At 42.0% G+C, this 18,327-nt stretch overlaps 1 protein-coding gene across 4 annotated transcripts in view; it reads left to right on the plus strand.

Annotated features, from left to right (window-relative positions):
• Positions 1-18,327, plus strand: part of TRRAP (transformation/transcription domain associated protein) — a 178,426-nt gene that overhangs the window by 26,667 nt on the left and 133,432 nt on the right. For all 4 annotated transcript variants that reach the window (XM_075899522.1, XM_075899523.1, XM_075899524.1 and 1 more), the window contains exons 15-22: positions 1,438-1,672; positions 4,952-5,273; positions 5,373-5,470; positions 7,058-7,252; positions 9,180-9,371; positions 11,871-12,036; positions 14,764-15,020; positions 17,092-17,292. In XM_075899522.1, coding sequence (XP_075755637.1) covers positions 1,438-1,672; positions 4,952-5,273; positions 5,373-5,470; positions 7,058-7,252; positions 9,180-9,371; positions 11,871-12,036; positions 14,764-15,020; positions 17,092-17,292 — 1,666 coding nt within the window. The remainder of the gene's footprint in view (positions 1-1,437; positions 1,673-4,951; positions 5,274-5,372; positions 5,471-7,057; positions 7,253-9,179; positions 9,372-11,870; positions 12,037-14,763; positions 15,021-17,091; positions 17,293-18,327) is intronic.

Genomic DNA, 18,327 nt, shown 5'->3' on the forward strand with positions numbered 1-18,327 from the left:
GCCCAGAACTGGACACAGTTCTGCAGAGACTCTGAAACCGTAAAGAGAAACAAACTATGTAAGCTCCAAATTCTGACCTCTGTACAAAGTTTAAGATTTTAAATCACTTGCTGAACATACACTCTTAAAATTCTCAGTAAATAATTGTAAAAGTAAATGGAATACGTGTATCTATGATGATCACAGTTGAGAGATCTGTGTAGTGTTTTCTTAGTCCTTTTTACTGGACAATCACTGAAACATGGAGTTTAGGAATTGTTAACTAAGCAAGAGTAACTTTAAAATATTCTGAAATTCAAGTATTCAGATGGACATATGTCCCTCAATGACTTATGCTTTTAAAACGTTTTAAATGTATTAAAACAATTAATTTTTCTATAATAATTATCAATTTTCTTTTATTCATACAAGTTGATTTTTTTGTAAGTTAGTGTGTTGGTATTTGTACTTTAATCTGAGTGAATATTTCTGCATATGTACAGTAGGAAACAGTCCAATTGCCAGATAAGTACAATTTCCAAATGAGTGTGAAACCCCTGTTTTTGTTAAAATACAAGCTTATATTTGCATATTTAATGGCATTTTTCATGTACATGTGGAGATGTTTATTGCCTCAACAGATGCATGGTAAATTTTTCCTAACATGGTCATTATGTGCTACGTCTAAATGTGCCCCATGGGATAATGGTGTACAGAATAAAAACTTGAATGTTCTCAATTTTTGGGGACAGGAATTATGAAAGTTTCTGAGAAAAGTAACCAGTAACATTTTAAAGTTACATTCTCTTACCTCAAAACAAGCAAACATTAAACCAAGCTACGTGTTGGAGACATACGGAGAGGGGAGAAAGAAAAGCAGAGGAGGGAATATTAGGGTTTAAACAAGTTCTGTTGGACAATTAGTGCTCCTATATTAAAGCACAAAGGACATGTATAATAATTTATATACAGGAAATAACCTGAAAATAAGAACAGCCATATTGGATCAAACCAAATGTCCATCTAGCCCAGTATCCTGTCGTCCAATAGTGGCCAATGCCAGATGCCCCAGAGGGAGTGAACAGAACAGGGAATCTTCAAGCAATCCCTCTCCTGTCACCCATTCTCAGCCTCTGACAGAGGCTAAGGACACCATTCCTACCAGCCCTGGCTAATAGTCATTGATGGACCTAACCTCCATGAATGTATCTAGTTTTTTCTTGAACCTTGTTAAAGTCCTAGTCTTCACAACCTCCTCTGGCAAGGAATTCCACAGGTTGACTGTGGATAAATACATTATATTGAGAGCTATATGTTAATGTACAAATGAAGCTATTACAATTTAAACTTCAATATTTAAAATTGTTTTAATGTAGGAACCATTAGTGATGTCTGAGTAGCAATGTATTATAACTGTATAATCAATACAGTGTCTTTATTTCTTTTTTTTATCCATAGGCCACTTGCATATAGTACACTGGCAGATCTGGTACATCACGTCCGTCAGCATTTACCACTCAATGATCTCTCCCTTGCTGTCCAGTTGTTTGCCAAGAACATTGATGACGAGTCATTGCCTAGCAGTATCCAGACTATGTCCTGCAAGCTTCTTCTAAACTTGGTAGACTGTATCCGTTCCAAAAGTGAACAAGAAAATGGAAATGGCAGAGATATTCTCATGAGGATGTTAGAGGTATTGATTTGGTTGAGAAGTTGAATATTGCAATTGTATAGAAACTATCATCCATATCTCTTATTTTTAAATTAATATATTGCCACATGCATCTTGATACCCTTGCCTCTTTTCCATTCACTTCCATGGAACATATGGGAATAACTGTACTGAAATGCACCATCTAGTCTTGTCTATTCATAGAATACTACAGGTTGCACCTCCCTAAACCAGGATTCTCTCATCTGGCAACATCACAAATGTTGCTGAACAAGAGAGCTCCGGGACAGAAGGACCAGCAGCTGAAAGCCCTGGGCAAGGCAAGGCTGGTGGTAGTGGGGCTGAGCATCAGCAGCTCAGCGGCAGGGCCATGGTAGCAGGATGGGGCAGCACAGCAACCTAGCTGGGGCCGGGGCAGCCCGTGCGTGCTGACCCGGCAGTGGGGTTGTGCTGCGGCAACCTGATGGGGCTGCGTGCCGGCCTGGCAGTGGGAACAGAGCCACGGCAACCCCACGAGGGAAGCCTTTTGGGGCTGTGGCAGCAGAGCTGGGGCCATAGCAACCCAGCTCGGGCCAGCGCAGCCCATGCATGCTGGCCCGGCAGCAAGGACAGTGCCGTGGCATCCCTACAGGGGAAGCCTGATTGGGGCTGCAGCTGTAGCTGCAGAGCCTGGGCTGCGGCAGGTTGGCATTTGGATGGGGGTCATGTACTGGCCGGAAGTGGGGCCAGGGCTGCATGCTGCTGTGCTGGCTGGAGCAGCAGTTATGGCAGCAGGGCCAGGGCAGCTGTATTGCCTGGTTGGCAGCAGGGCTGAAGGAGCTGGAGGTGGGGAGGAGGGGCCCGGCAGGGTGAAGGGGGCCCGTGGCAGGGGCCATTCCTTGGTCCGGCAAATTCTCTCATCCGGGACCACTTGGATCCAGAGGGTGCTGGACCAAGGATGTCCAGACTGTAGAACTAGAAGGGATGTTGAGAGGCGATCAAGTCCAGTCCCCTTCCCTCATCGCAGGACCATGCACCATCTAGATCATCCCCGATAATGTCTATCCAGCCTGCTCTTAATTATCCCCAGTGATGGAGATTTTACAACCTCCCTAGGCAATTTATTCCAATGTTTAACCACCCTGACAGTTAGGAAGTTTTTCCTAATGTCCAACCTAAACCTTCCTTACTGCAGTTAAAGCCCATTGCTTCTTGTTCTATCAGCAGAGACCCAGGAGAACAATTTTTCTCTCCTTCTTGTAACACCTTTTCAGATACTTGAAAACTGCTATAATATCCCCACTCAGTCTAATCTTTTTTTTACATTGCTGTGAGCAGTGTCCAGTTCCAGAGATTTCAGAGACACGATTTAAAACTTGTGCAATATCTTAACCAGAAGGGAAAATGCTTTCATCCCCAGCTGGTGTTCCGCTTATGTTCTAAAACAGGAAAATTGAATTGTTAATTAATTTAAGGTCCTTAGCATGCCTTTGTGGAATAGTGGGTGTGTTCCCATACCTTTCTATTTAATAAACAGCATCTTTAGGTTCTCTTGTTCTAATACCCATCTTTTCAGCTGAATATTTGATGCATAGCCCTAAAAACCTTCAGGGTGTAGCCAAGTTAGTCTGTACAGCATGGGTTCCCAAACTGGGGTGTGTGAAGAAATTTTAGGGGGGGTGCGAGATGACCCGGCTTCCCCCCCATCAAGTTTTGCTGCCCTGTTCAGTTCCTTTTTTCCTTTTTGTTTTGTTTTGTTTTGTTTTTTTGCTCAACAAGTCTTGCTGCTATTTTTGGGGGGAGCGGGGGAGGGAGGGCTTTTCAAAAATCAAAAAGGGGGACGTGATGCCAAAAAGTTTGGGAACCACTGCTGTACAGGATAAACTTCAAAACAACAAAAGGTCTGGTATCACTTTATAGACTAACAAAACATGTAGATGGTATCATGAGCTTTCATGGGCACAGCCCATTTCTTCAGATGACTGGAGTTATGAGTTTAGGATGTGCAGACCCAAAATAAATGGAGAGGAGAGAAGGGGGTAGGAAAAAGAGAAGGGGGTGGGAAACAAGGAGCAGAGGGAACTGCTTTATATATTGGGAGTTTTACCAAAGGGTTAAGTGCACGTCCTCTGTTGAACCTTGTTTACACTGAGATTTGTGTATCTCCCACTGCAGTCAAATGTTAGTGGCCTCCACACCTACCGCCTTGTGACCTAAATGTTCTCTGAGCAGTATTTATACATTTAGTTTAACAACTGGAGACTTTCACAAAGATGTCAGGGTGAACACTGCCTTTGTAGTGCAGCCTTGAGGTCTTAGAGCAGATGTAGGAATCAAAGCCAGGTCAGTCTGTGATCTCATACTCTTTGTCTTCTGGGCAGGCAGGCTCAGACACATTAGATCCTTGAAAATTTTGGTTTTCTCCCTTCCCCATCTTCTCTCATCTGCTTATAATGATTCCTTAATATCACGGCTCTGCTGCTGGAGTAAGGGTGAGGGTAGGGGAGAAAAGGATTAATAGTGGATTGTAAAGCATTATGCTTTTCACTCAGTACACAAAATAGATCTGACCCTAAATATGAAGATTCTTTAAGATTAGATGGTATTGTGGTGCCATGTAGTATATAGACAGGGCCTTATTTCCAGGTATCCTGTGACTTTTGCTTATTTATCAAACTGGAAGTTGAAATTCAGAAAAATAATCAATACCATTATTGAAAGAAGGTGAAAAATATGAAGCAATGGAGAAAAGCATAGAATTATGAGTTTATGAAAACTAGGAGACCTGCAAGTAGTACTATAGGAGTGTTTATGACAGTTCTGATTTTTGTTTGAAAAGTACAGGTCTTCTGTAGCACAAAAAATATAGGTTTTGTTTCCAATGCGGTTTTAGCTACTAAGTTCTAATTTTAATGTTAAGAGTTTGAAGTATAAAACACTGTTAATTAAGGTTGTTTGCGTTATTGGAATTACAAGGGATGTTTCTCTGAGGCATGGCTCTGATGTCAGACAGATCAGGAAAGTAAACATAATGAGACCAAATCTCATTTTGGGGAGCTTTATTAGTCTTGAAGTATTTTTACTTTTGGAATGTGTTAAGTTAAATAAAATATCATTCGATTCAGAAGAGACTTTCAACAGTGATCCCTTGAATTAATATAGAGCTATTTGATATTTTTGAGATTGTGAGTATAATTTCTATTAACCCAGCTGTCTAGGTCTGAAACTATTTGTTTCTAGTGTATTAATGTTAGGTTCAATCTTCAAAATAAACTCAGTGTCGTTCCCCCCCCCCCCCCCTTTTTTTCTCTTCTGTCTCAGGTTTTTGTTCTGAAATTTCATACAATAGCACGGTACCAGCTTTCTGTTATTTTTAAGAAGTGTAAGCCACAGTCTGAACTTGGTGCAGCTGAAGCTGCTTTACCTGGAGTACCAACAGGACCAAATGCAGCTCCTGTTCCATCCCTTGCCCCTGCCACTCCTGTAGCCCCAGCACCAGTTCCTGTGTTTGAAAAACAAGGAGAAAAGGAGAAAGAAGATAAGCAGACGTTCCAGGTTACAGATTGCCGAAGCTTGGTAAAAACTTTGGTCTGTGGTGTCAAGACAATTACGTGGGGCATAACATCATGCAAAGCACCTGGTGGTAATATTGCACATCGACTTGTCATTTTGCACTTTATAAGAAAAAGTCAAATTTTACTTGTAAAAGAGACAAACTTTGCTTATTCTTTCCTTCTTCCAGAAGCACAGTTCATTCCTAACAAACAGTTGCAGCCAAAGGAGACACAAATCTATATAAAGCTGGTGAAATATGCAATGCAAGCTTTGGATATTTATCAGGTATCGAGTCTGGCTAGAAAGTATTTGTGATACTTTTATATGCAGAAGCTTTGTATGCCTTGTGTTTTAACACAGACTCTTTTTTGATTCATGTATAAGATTAATAGAGAGTTGGTTTATTAAGTTTGCAGATGATACCGACGTGGGAGGGTTTGGAAATGCTTTGGATGATAGGGCCATGATTTAAAATGATCTGGACAAACTGGAGAAATGTTCTGAGGTAAATAGGATGAAGTTTAATAAGGACACATGCAAAGTACTTCACTTAGGAAGGAACAGTCAGTTTCACACACAGAGAAAGGGAAGTGACTCTCTAGGAAGGAGTACTGCAGAAAGGTATCTAGGGGTCATAGTGGACCACAAGCTAAATATGCGTCAACAGTGTGACACTGTTTCCAAAAAAACAACATGATTCTGGGATGTATTAACAGGTGTGTTGTGAGCAAAACACAAGAAGTCATTCTTCCACTGTACTCTCCGCTGATTAGGCCTCAGTTGAAGTATTGTGTCCTGTTCTGGGCACCACATTTCAAGAAAGATATGGAGAAATTGGAGAAAGTCCAGAGAGGAGCAACAAAAATGATAAAAGGTCTAGAAAACGTGGCCAATGAGATAAGACTGAAAAAATTGGGCTTGTTTAGTTTAGACAGGAGAAGACTGAGGGGGGACATGATAGTTGTTTTCAAGTATTTAAAAGGGTGTTACAAGGAGGAGGGAGAAAAATTGTTCTCTTGGGCCTTTGATGATAGCATAAAAAGCAATGGAGCAATGGGTTTAAACTGTAGCAAGGGAGGCTTAGGTTGGAGATTAGGAAAAATTTCCTAACGGTCTGGGTGGTTAAACGCTGGAATAAAATTGCCTATAGAGGTTGTGGAAATTCCACCTCTGGAGATATTTAAGAGCAGGTTAGACACACATCTATCAGGGATAATCTAGATAGTGCTTGGTCCTGCTGTGAGGGCAGGGGTCTGGACTTGATGACCTCTCAAAGTTCCTTTCAGTTCTAGCATTCTATGAGTCTATGAAAATGAAGTCTATGGGATTGTATTTATATACCTAAGTTTTAGGGGGGTTTATTTTTTTTGTGTGGAATTTATATTTGAAATGCATCTGCTATAGAATTTCATTAATTTAAAGGTCTATAAAATAGTTTCTCTGTGAGGAAAAATATGTACTTTGTAAACAAATATTGTATGCCCTATGTTATGTTGGAGATCAGAATCTATGAAATAACAATTCTGCCTTCAAAAAAAAATTGTGAAGAAATTCACTTACCATATGCCTGACTAAAATCTGTAGTTTAAAGTAGGCTTGGTCTGAAATTATGTACTTGCCCAAATATAATGTGATCTTTGTCTCTTCCTCCTCCTCCTTCTTATGACTTGGAGACTTTTAATTTCATAATTATGCTTAAAATGTCAATTTTCTGATGTACGTTTTGAAAGCTTCCCAGGGCTGTGGCATTGTTATCTTGAATGTAAGCCAATATAGACAACTGGTATTCTATATAGATAATTTGAGAATAATAGGGAGATGGTTTATGTTGTGACAATTTTACTTAACTGTATATTAACTCTGTTGCATTAGGTTCAAATAGCAGGAAATGGCCAGACGTATATTCGAGTTGCGAACTGTCAGACAGTCAGGATGAAAGAGGAAAAGGAGGTCCTGGAGCATTTTGCTGGTGTTTTCACAATGATGAATCCTTTAACTTTTAAAGAAATCTTTCAAACTACTGTTCCTTATATGGTGGAAAGGATCTCCAAAAACTATGCCCTTCAGGTAAATGGCTTTGCTTTATACAGCAATGAAACAATATAAATATTCTGCTAAGATGGTTTTTATTTTCTGTAGTTATTGTTTTGTATGTAAAATTAAACCATGTAACTGAAATTTAAGCATTTCAAGTTAACAGTGCAAGTATCAATGGACTCAGGCGTTCAGGTACTGAATGTAGTAGATTTTTTTTAGTTCTGCAGAAAGTAGCAACTATGGCTGCCAGAAGTTTCAACTACTGTCCTTCTGTGCTAATTCCCATAGGGTATGTCTACACTACAGCATTAACTCGAGTTATCTTAATTCGAAATAGTGACCTTGAATTAAGCTAATTCGAATTAACGCGTCTAAACACAAAATGCAGCTTGAATTAGCATTTTGCTAATTCGAAATACTGCATCCACACTGACTGGACACAGAATCAGATTTAAGGCTAGCCAGAACCAGGTCAGGCAGGGCATCAGGTCAGGAGTGTCTGTGTGTGGCTGCTGCCTGAGGCTATCTGACACCTGTGCTTAAAGGAACACCTACCCCTGCTCCCCCGGGCAGCCGGGTCTCAAGTGTCCCTGCTTGCTTGCCTGCCTCAATGAGGGACAGCAAAACATCTGTCTCTGCATGCTCTGGTTGCCCTCACTTGGGACACCATAGCACTCTGTAACACGGAGCCAGAGCTGCCCCTGGGCACTCTGGTGCTTCTCGTGGACGTGTTGCTGTGAGCCTGGCTGCAGTTTCTACAGGCTGCCATCCCAGAGGTCCATCAGGGGGCTTCCACCCTGAGGAGCATTAAGAGCCTCCCTGGTGTGCCCCATTGGGGGCTTGTGCCTCATTCCTCCCTCCTTCCACTTATCCCTTCCTTACTCTCTTTCCTGATGTCAAATAAAAACACATTTCTTGCCAAAAACAAACTCTCTTTGTTGACCTAAACTGGGGTGGGAATGATGGTGGGAGAGGGGAGGGGGAAACCTGGGAGGAGGGAACTGGAAGGAGAGGCAAGGAGAGGAAGGGGAAGGAGAAGCTCAGGGTTGAGGGTCTTGCCGGACCAACTTGATTTTCATGCAAACCTGCTCCTGGGTTCGCATGTGGCCTTTGGTGGCCATGCTGGCAGCTTTTCTGCCATAGACGGCTGCGTTCCTCTGTCTAGTGCGGAGATCATGGACGTTGGGGGCATCCCCCGAAACCTGAGTATGGTCCACCCTGATCTCCGCCCTGGACCAGGAAGGCACCTACTTTCTGCGGGCGCTGGCAGACTGCTCCTTGGGCGCAGTGGAGGGCTGGCTGCCAGTGGATTGCTGGCTCATGTTTTGGGGCCACTGGGTTGGGGCAGTGACTGCTGGCTCTGGGCTGGCAGGCTTGGAGATGGCACAGGCACTGTGGCTAGAGTCTGCCCCTTTAAGGGCTCCGGGGGGAGGGAGAGAAGAGTGTTCCTGGTTTGGCCCAGGTTGGCCACCAGGGGAAATTGGGAAGGCTTGGAGGCCAGCTAATTAGGACTAAGCATCTACGCAGTGCTTATTCTGAATTAGCTAATTTGTGTTTGGCGTTACTCCTCGTAGAATGAGGTTTACCAAACTCTAATTAAGCGCCCCTCTATTTTGAATTTAATTAGAAATAGCGGTTTGCTTGTGTAGACGCTATGGAAGTTAATTCGGAATAATGTCTGTTATTCCGAATTAACTTTGCAGTGTAGACATACCCTTAAAATCACAATGCAGTCTAATACTTGTGCAAAAACTATAGGAGGTGGGTCAGTTAAATGAAAAGTTTGTGTTGCACAGGGAACACGATAATGTATCTTTTGTGCCTAATTTGAGCTAAGTCTCTGATGGTGGAACAATAACATCAGTGACTATTTTTTTTAAAAAATGGGACCAATTTGACATTCCCCAAGTTCTTTTCATAATGGAGTTACTGTTGTCCTATCTGCTTCTTTTGACAGATTGTTGCTAATTCCTTTTTGGCAAATCTTACCACCTCTGCCCTTTTTGCTACAATTCTGGTGGAGTATCTTCTAGATCGGCTGCCAGAAATGGGCTCTAACGTGGAGCTGTCCAATCTGTATCTCAAGTTGTTCAAGCTAGTCTTCGGCTCTGTTTCACTATTTGCAGCTGAAAATGAACAAATGCTGAAGGTAAAGTTCATTTTAACCAAGGGAAGTAAAATATTCCATTTTATTGTGTTTAAATTTTTCTTCACTATTTTTGACAAGTAAATGCTTTTCCTGAAATGGCCATTTTAACATTTGAAAAATGTTCTTTGTTTTCAAACCCCTCCCCTCCACAACAAACAAACAAACCCCATTAATAACAATAGTGGAGAAATCAGAGGATGGCCTGTTCGTAAGAAATAATATTCATGAATGATTGTTGCATTTTGGGAACTATAAAGTGGAAAATTATAAGTCTTTATGATTGAATATTTGAGTTGTCTTCTTGGGAGTTCCATAAAGTTTTCCCTGGTCAAATGATTTTCATGTTGGGCTGTGTATCTTACTGTATTTTTATCACTTTTGCCCAGTAGTTGGCAACCTGCAGCCCATTGGGTTTCTGTGTGCGACCTATGGAACTCCCTCTGCCCCTTCCCCCTGCACCTCTTGCACATTGGGGACCCTGCACTTACCTACTCCTTCCACTCCCTCCCAGCATTTCTAAAGTGCTGTGAATCAGATGATTCACCTTCTATCCCTGATCATCATCTTCCCTCCCGGATCTTGAACACCAGGAATCAGCTGATTTGTGGTGTTAAATCTCTGAGAGGGAGGGGAAGGAGAAGGGACAGGTGTGTCAGGGGAGGAGGTAGGAAAGAGGCCACCTTGGGGATATGAGGAAAGACGTGGAGTGGGAGTAGGGCCTACAGTGTGGAGGGAAGGGTCACGCAGCCCCTGGCAAAATGAAAAGTAACACACATTGAGGCAGGGGCCTACGGGAAGTGCATGCTGATTGCTAACAACATTGTGAGAGCCATGCACTCCCTCTGCTTCTTTATGTTCAGAGCCCTACATATTTCTGCTCATGTGAATAAAAGTTTTGTATCCATACAGGGCTCTGTTTATGCTAATTTTGCTGGCAATTTAATTTGCCCATAAAATGGATGGCTTTGTGTTGCAAAGGCGTGATAAAGGGGAATCAAGTGCAATGTATTTAATCATTCTTGGGGCAATGCTTAGTGCACATGCCCAACTTCAATCTTGTGGCCCGCTGAAATGAAGGAGGGCCTCTCAGGTGGCACACTCGCTAAGCCTTGGTTGCCCATGGCTGGTGCAGCCACAATAAAAAGTTCAAATTGCTGCCCCTCCTTTAATAAATCTTCTCTAGTCATTAATGCTTAATTGTAGCCTGTATTATGACATAGCTTTAATGACAGTAGTATGTGCAAGTAATGCCATCGAAGTCTATATTGGAAAACAGACCGTGACAAGTGTTGTCTAAGGTGCCTCATTAAAAGAATCTTAGAAATGTGATGGTTTCTATACTTAAACACAAAGTAAGATGTTTTCTTAGGTCCACTTACTGTGGATATAGGCGAAAAAGGAATGCTATTTTAATATAACCCTTTCTGCCTGCTCCTCCTCCTATTCCCTCTCCCCCAAACGATTTTATATGGATAGATACTTAGTTTGGGGACTTGTTATGAAAGGACTGGTTGAGTGCTCTCTAGACAGAGCAGTCTAGTTTTACGGATTACTAGTTCAAATCTAAGTTTTATTATAGATTATTTTTTTTAGGAAAAAGTAATCTGAAACAATATTTATGTAATGTGCTAAGTTTCCCCTCACCTGTCATCAAGATCAAGGTCACTTAGATTTTATAAACTTTAAATCCAATTTAAATAGTATGATTTACTGCCTTCACAGTTCCCTGCTTCTGTTACATTTTTATTTCAACGGAATTGATGATGTGGCCTTGAGTAGACAATTTAATTGAATGATGAAAGCTATTCACGGTAGTTGTGTAGCAGAGTACAGTGCTTTCAGATGTTGTTAAAACCTATAGTAATTTCACTATTCGTACCTGAGATGAGACAGTCCTGATACCACCTCCAATTTTTAATCGTTTCCACAAGCTGTTAATGTTCTACAATCTCAGAAGCCAATGTTGTGATTTTTCTAAATGCAGAGTGATTTAAAATATTGAGTGCTTTTAATAAAAAATTAGTGAAGTTAGTGCTAATGAAAATGAAGGCTTTAATGATAGAGCAAGATCTAGAGCGAGAAGGTACTGTAAAACTCTGTCATTTATCTGTGATATTTCTGCTAGTCCATCCTTAAAGGTTTTCGGAGCACAGGCTGCCAATTATGTCAGATTCAGGATTTTGTTTTGTACAGAGTAGCAGGATAAGTGACCAAATTCTTTCATCTGTGACTAATGTGAACCCATGTCTCCAGTGGTTGAGAGTGATACATTTCTTAGCTCTCGTTCGAATAAACTTTCTATATTTTTAATGTTTACCTTTTAGCAGCCTCTTTGTTAAACTTGTGTTTCTGCTGCTTACCTGTATCAAAGGTATTTGAGGCAGTCAAGGAAGGTTATTTCATCTAGAAGATTGACAGGCAAATAACTTTGTATTCTGTTGAACTTTAAATAGTGATGATGAAATGGATGCTTTAATCTTGAAGCTTTACTTTTTATAGCCGCATTTACACAAGATAGTGAACAGCTCTATGGAACTTGCACAGACTGCCAAGGAACCATACAACTATTTCCTTCTACTCCGAGCACTGTTCAGATCTATTGGAGGAGGCAGTCATGATCTCCTGTATCAAGAGTTCTTGCCTCTGTTACCAAACTTATTGCAAGGTCAGAACAAATATCTTCTCCTGTTTTTAAATGAGTATTTTGAAAAAAAGTTCTGTTACACTGGTATAAATGTTTTTATAGATCTTACCAGTAGTGATTCTTGTCATGTATATTAAATATCTGAATATAGCTTATTTCGTCTTGCTAGTCATTGCCTCAGTCTCCATTGTTCTGGCTACCACAGCTCCTGCTGTTGTCTCTTTCTGCCTCCCATTGCGAGTTTTGCTCTGCTCATTCTTGTTGGCATGGAGAACTGAGGAATAACAGTAGGGTAGGAGAAGCAATATGTCCAGACTCCTGGCAATGTGGGGAGATTGCTACAAAGAAAAGAATGCCTCTTCTCAGATTTAAAAAGCAAATAGTGACAGTGTTTTAAGACAAACTAATTAAACAAAACTAACCAAACAAACAAAAAGTCAAGCAGCACCTTAAAGACTACCATAACATGTAGATGGTATCATGAGGTTTCGTGGTCACAACCCACTTCTTCAGATGAATGGAGTTAATAAAGGTCCAGTTCCATATTTTGTTGTTCTTTAAGATGCTTAATACCATCTACATGTTTTGTTGGTCTTTAAGGTGCTGCTAGACTATTCATTGTTTAAGTTTTTCCAGTTGCAGACTAACATGGTTACCCCTCTGAAGCTAATTAAACAAAATGAGATTGGCCAAAAGGGTAGGCATGACTGAAAAGATAGCAACCAGAAGTATGCTTGCTGAACAGTAGAGCAAGCAGAACTACCAAGATTTGAAGAGAAGTAATTAAGATACGGAAAGTGAAATCTTGTGCTACCCATCTTGCACTAGGAAATTTTATTTTCATTTCAGTTAACAAATATAGCTAAGCTACATATAATCAAGTAAATGTGTAACAGCTGAACAGTAATGGAGTGGGCACAGGTGGCTCCCTGTGCATACAGGGCTGGTTAACCGTGTATAGGGTTCACTTTCACATCCCTAGTATAAACCAGTCTGTACATAGAGTGCATTGGGTAAAATATATTCAAATGGAATTACTACATGGGCTTATGGAATAAATGCCAGGAAAGTTTTTATGTATGGAAAGTAGGGGTGAGAAGTACAGGCAGTCCCCGGGTTACGTACAAGATAGGGACTGTAGGTTTGTTCTTAAGTTGAATCTGTATGTAAGTCGGAACTGGCGTCCAGATTCAGCCGCTGCTGAAACTGATCAGTTTCAACAGTGGCTGAATCTGGACGCCAGTTCTGACTTACATACAGATTCAACTTAAGAACCCCAGGCATCCCCAAGTCAGCTGCTGCTGAAACTGATCAGCGGCTGATTCCAGGAAGCCCGGGGCAGGGGCTTCCTGTAGTCAGCCATTGGTCAGTTTCAGCAGCGGCTGACTTGGGGATGCCTGGGGCAGAGCAGCTGGGGTGCTGCTGGGTTGGTCCCGTAGCGCCCAGAGCGGTGCTACGGGACCAACCGGCAGCACCCCAGCTGCTGTACCACAGGCGTCCGGAGCAAAGCCGCGGAGCATGGGGGCAGCGGGACAGCCCAGATGCGCCGTGGCTGTCCTGCTGCCCTCGGGCTCTACGGCTTTGCTCTGCTTTGCTCCCCTTCTCCCTGGCCTGCAGACCAGGGAGACGGGGAGCAAAGCAGAGCAAAGCCGCGGCGCACGCGGTCAGCGGATAGCCCAGACGCGTCTGGGCTGTCCCGCTGCCCCCGTGCTTCGCCGCTTTGCTTCCTCTCCCTGGTCTGCTGGAGACCAGGGAGACGGGCCCCGTTTGTAACTGCGGATCCGACATAAGTCGGATCCGCGTAACTCGGGGACTGCCTGTAGTATGCACATTTATTAGTAGTATACACTGGCCACTTGAATTTCCGCAAGAACACTGATGATCTCATGTAAGAAATCCGTGCTTCTCGCGGAAATACTATGTTGCTCCCGTTCGGGCAAAAGTCCTTTTGTGCAAAAGCTTTTGTGCAAAAGACCAGTGTAGACAGCTCAGATTTGTTTTGTGCAAAAAAGCCCCGATTGCGAAAATGGCGATCGGGGCTTTTTTTGTGCAAAAGTGCCTCTAGATTGGCATGAACGCTTTTCCGCAAAAGCACTTTTTGCGGAAAAGCGTCCGTGCCAATCTAGATGCGCTTTTCCGCAAATGCTTTTAACAGAAAACTTTTCCGTTAAAAGCATTTGTGGAAAATCATGCCCGTCTAGATGTAGCCATCAAGTAATAGACTTATAGTTGGGGAACAGATACAGAGAAGCAGCTTTACCAAATGTATTAAATGTAGTAACCTTAAGGCAATGGTTCCCAACCTTTTTTTATACAGCCGCTGGGCAAACCCATTCACAAATTTTTGGTGGACTGGTAACATTTTAGTTCCATATTTGGTATACAGATGATGAATATGCAGATAAAATGTTGCTAGTCTGCCAAATATGTGCCCCAGCCCCCTGAGCACAGCAGCTGACTTCAGCTGCTGCAGCCACCACATGGTGGGTGGCTGCCAGAGCTGAAGCTGGCTTTTCGCGATGGCTCTGGGGGCTTGGACTGGGATACACCCCAGCGCCCAGAGCCTCCACAAACAGCTATTGTGGCCAACTAGCCAGCGGTTCACGGCCTGGCCCTGGTCCGCGGATCGGCATTTGTGAAACGCTGCCTTCAGGTACACTGATTGTGATTAGGAAATTACTGTCTGTTTTAGACATATTATTATAGTGTCTGTTTTTAAAAATATGTGACCTCCCTACTGTTTTTCAGGACTTAATATGTTGCAAAGTGGCCTGCACAAACAGCATATGAAAGATCTGTTTGTAGAACTCTGTCTCACTGTACCAGTTCGATTGAGCTCCCTTCTCCCTTATCTGCCAATGTTGATGGATCCTTTGGTGTCAGCTTTGAATGGATCTCAGACCCTTGTTAGCCAAGGTTTGAGAACTCTTGAATTGTGTGTGGATAATTTACAGCCAGACTTCCTGTATGATCATATTCAGCCGGTTCGAGCAGAGCTTATGCAGGTAAATATGTAGTTTTTATTAAAACCAGTAGGGGTCATTGATCACCTAAGTATCACAAAACCTTTGCTTTGAAATTTGGGATGTCTGAATTTGAGTGGTCTGTGTTTTGAGAACCTTTCCCATTAGGTCTGTGTACAAAGTATAGACAGAACTTTCAAGCTGGTTTGGTGCATATATGAAACTTTAAAATTTGAACAAGACCAGGACTAGGGATGTAAGGTGTCCAGTATTGGATTGGACAGCCCAGTATTTTTGTTTTCCTTGACCAATTTTTTTTCCCACCATGTTTGGTATTTTTTGTGAAACTATCTGGCAACCCTAAATGTAAGTCGACTATCCAATAAGCATAAGCTTAAGTAGTAACTCCACTAGTTGCTCCCCCCTTGTAGCCTCTGTGACAGCAATGTGGGGGGAGCAGGAGCTGGTACTGGAGGAAGCTGTCTTAAAAGCTGGTTTCCCCCCACTCCCAGCACCATCTCCATGAGGCACAGTGGGGAATGGGCACAAATGGGGACTGAAGCAGTCCTCACTTGCACAGGTTTCCACTGCGGCATTTCAGTCTTTGAAATGTAACAAGGGCCCCCGCTTACGTCCCTGCTGTCCCTGTGCTTCCTGTGGTGCCCCCACCTCTTGCTTCCTCCATGAGCTGGTGCTGGGGGGAGCAAACTCAAGCTGGTTCCCCCCAGCACTGACTCTGGGGTGCCACCTGCCCCCCTCCCTCTGCCTCTATCAGAGGCAGTGTGTGTGTGTTTTGGGGGGGAATGGGAAGGCTGCTGCAAAGCAGCCTCTGTCCGCAGAAGTCCCAGTGGGGGGCTGCCCTTCTTTCTCCCCATCTCTTCCCCCCCGCGGACATGAGCAACTGCCACTAAGCAGCGCCTATGTGTAGTGGCCAGGGCTAGCTGCATTCAGGGGCTGGCTGCTGCGAAGAGAGGCTGCTCCAGCAGTAGCCCCTGTTCGCGGTAGACAGGGCTGTCTTCTATGACCAGCGGCTGCAGGACTCAGAGCAAGCAAATACCGAGCAATGCTGGTTCACGCAGATGCTATGTCTCTGCAGCTCTTACTACATTTAAAATGCATAGCGATCCTGTTGACTAATCATATAGCTGATACAAACTGTATCAACTATATGATTTAGCTTGATAACTGTAATTTAACATCCCTAACCAGGACATAACATTTTGGTAGGTCTTCCCTGTTCTTAGAAAAAACATTTGAAAGCCAAAAGCTGAGATTCTTTAGTAAGGTGGCAGATACAATACAAAAGATTGATAAATACTAAAGATCAGGGCTTGACAAACAGCGGCGAAAGCCGCTTGTCAGCCCTGCACTGTGCATGCGCAAGAACCGCATTGCGCATGTGCGCGCTGCCGGTAAACAGGGCGCGTGGCTGAAATCTGCTCACGATGGGCGAGTAGATCCTTTAGTTTGTCGAGCCCTGCTAAAGATGATGGTTTAGGTAATGGACTTTTTTGTTTAATCTGCTCTTTCTAAACTATGTAGCATGTAGATTTGATCCATGTTTTACTTCTTTAAAGGTAGGTTGGATTACTTCAGGGTTTTCATATTTTTAGATGGAGGATTATCTTGAAATGCTACACCCTATGTAAACTTGCCCATTTCTTCTAAAATGGGGTATTCTTCGTCAAATGCAGAAAAAGTTTAATATACTTTGCACTCTGAATAGAGCATTTACTTTTCAAGCCATTTGTATATGCAGCTTCCTTTTTGAATATCACACTGACCTAGATTTACTTCAGCCTCAGTGGGCTTTTGTATTTTTTATATTGTGCTTCTCTTCTCTTCCTGTGTTAGCTATGAAACCTAAATTGAGCTCTTTACAGATGCAGTGCTACTCTTCAGAACCATAAAAAATGAGCTGCTTAAATACAACATCATGGAAACGTTTGATTTTCAAAAAGAGGAAGTTCTTGTAATATCTGCTATGGTATTCGAAAGAAGTTTTATTCATTGAGAAAAAAGATCTTAAATAGAAATGTGCAAGTTTAATTATTAACACTTAGAAGTGACACTTCTAAATATAGCACATGTAAATATTTAAATTATTCTGTAGGCTTTATGGCGTACATTACGCAATCCTGCTGACAGCATTTCCCATGTGGCTTATCGTGTCCTTGGTAAATTTGGTGGAAGTAACCGGAAGATGTTAAAGGAATCCCAGAAACTACAATATATAGTTACAGAAATTCAAGGACCCAGTATTACAGTAGAGTTTTCAGATTGTAAAGCATCTATTCAGCTTCCAATGGAAAAGGTAAGCTTATCCTTTTATTCTCTTCAGTTTCCTTCCAGAAAAGTTTCTGTATTATTAATATTTGCTTATGAAATAGCCTCATTAAAATTCCAAGAACATGTACTCCTAGCTTTTGCGAGGAATTGTTACTGTCTGTAAACATATTTTATTGAAATTATTATATAAGTGGCATAAAAGATTCCTGATGCATTTAGTAGGGTTTATGTTTTTTTCAAGCACATGGAAAACAACGAAAGGATTATTTTATTTTCTACCATTGTATGTGGCCAAATAGTTCACACGCTAGATTATTTACTTTATGGTCCATAAACCTATTCTTCAATAGCAAACAAAATCTATTCTTGTGTTCTCAGGACACTTTGTGTCTTCCGTTGCCTTGAAATACATAAAATTACATGGGGTGGGGGGAAGGAGAAGAACCCTATGGACTTATTAGTCATAAGTAATTATGGAGATGTAGCTGGTGATATTTGCCTAAGATTCACTAGAGTTCTCCTACAATGGGCGTTATCCAGTCTTTATGGAGTTGGAAAATTTGTTGAACTTCTTATACCATTGTTTTTACATGTAAAACTAATTCAAGTCGACTGTTTTTTAGTTCTCTGCCAATTTTGAATTCTGTTTCTCCCCAAAGGAGAGTCATAAAAACCAAGCAACTTGTTAGCAAAAGTCTATTAAATTGTAAGGATAGGAAAATGGCCAAAGTTTGGTTGACACATATGGGATGCCCTCCCTGTGTATACTATGCTGTGGGTTTTTGCCTGTTATCTAAAGACTTTTGTTTCACAACCTGCATCTTCAATTACATGGAACACTGGTCAACTTTCTAGAGTTGATCAGGAAACAAGACTGTTTACAGTACTCTTAATGGGTGCTGAAAGTAAATGCTGAATTTTAGAAAATTTGGAATGAGCTGAAGCAGTAAGAAATCCATCTTTCCTGTTAGTGCTCTGGTGAGAAGTTCCATTTCAGTGGTCTAAGAGAACTCATTGCTCTTTTCATCGAGACTTTGATAAGGTTGCTTAAAAGATGATA

This window comes from Pelodiscus sinensis, chromosome 16 (genome assembly GCF_049634645.1).
Source record: "Pelodiscus sinensis isolate JC-2024 chromosome 16, ASM4963464v1, whole genome shotgun sequence".
In the NCBI taxonomy this organism is placed as follows: domain Eukaryota; kingdom Metazoa; phylum Chordata; order Testudines; family Trionychidae; genus Pelodiscus; species Pelodiscus sinensis.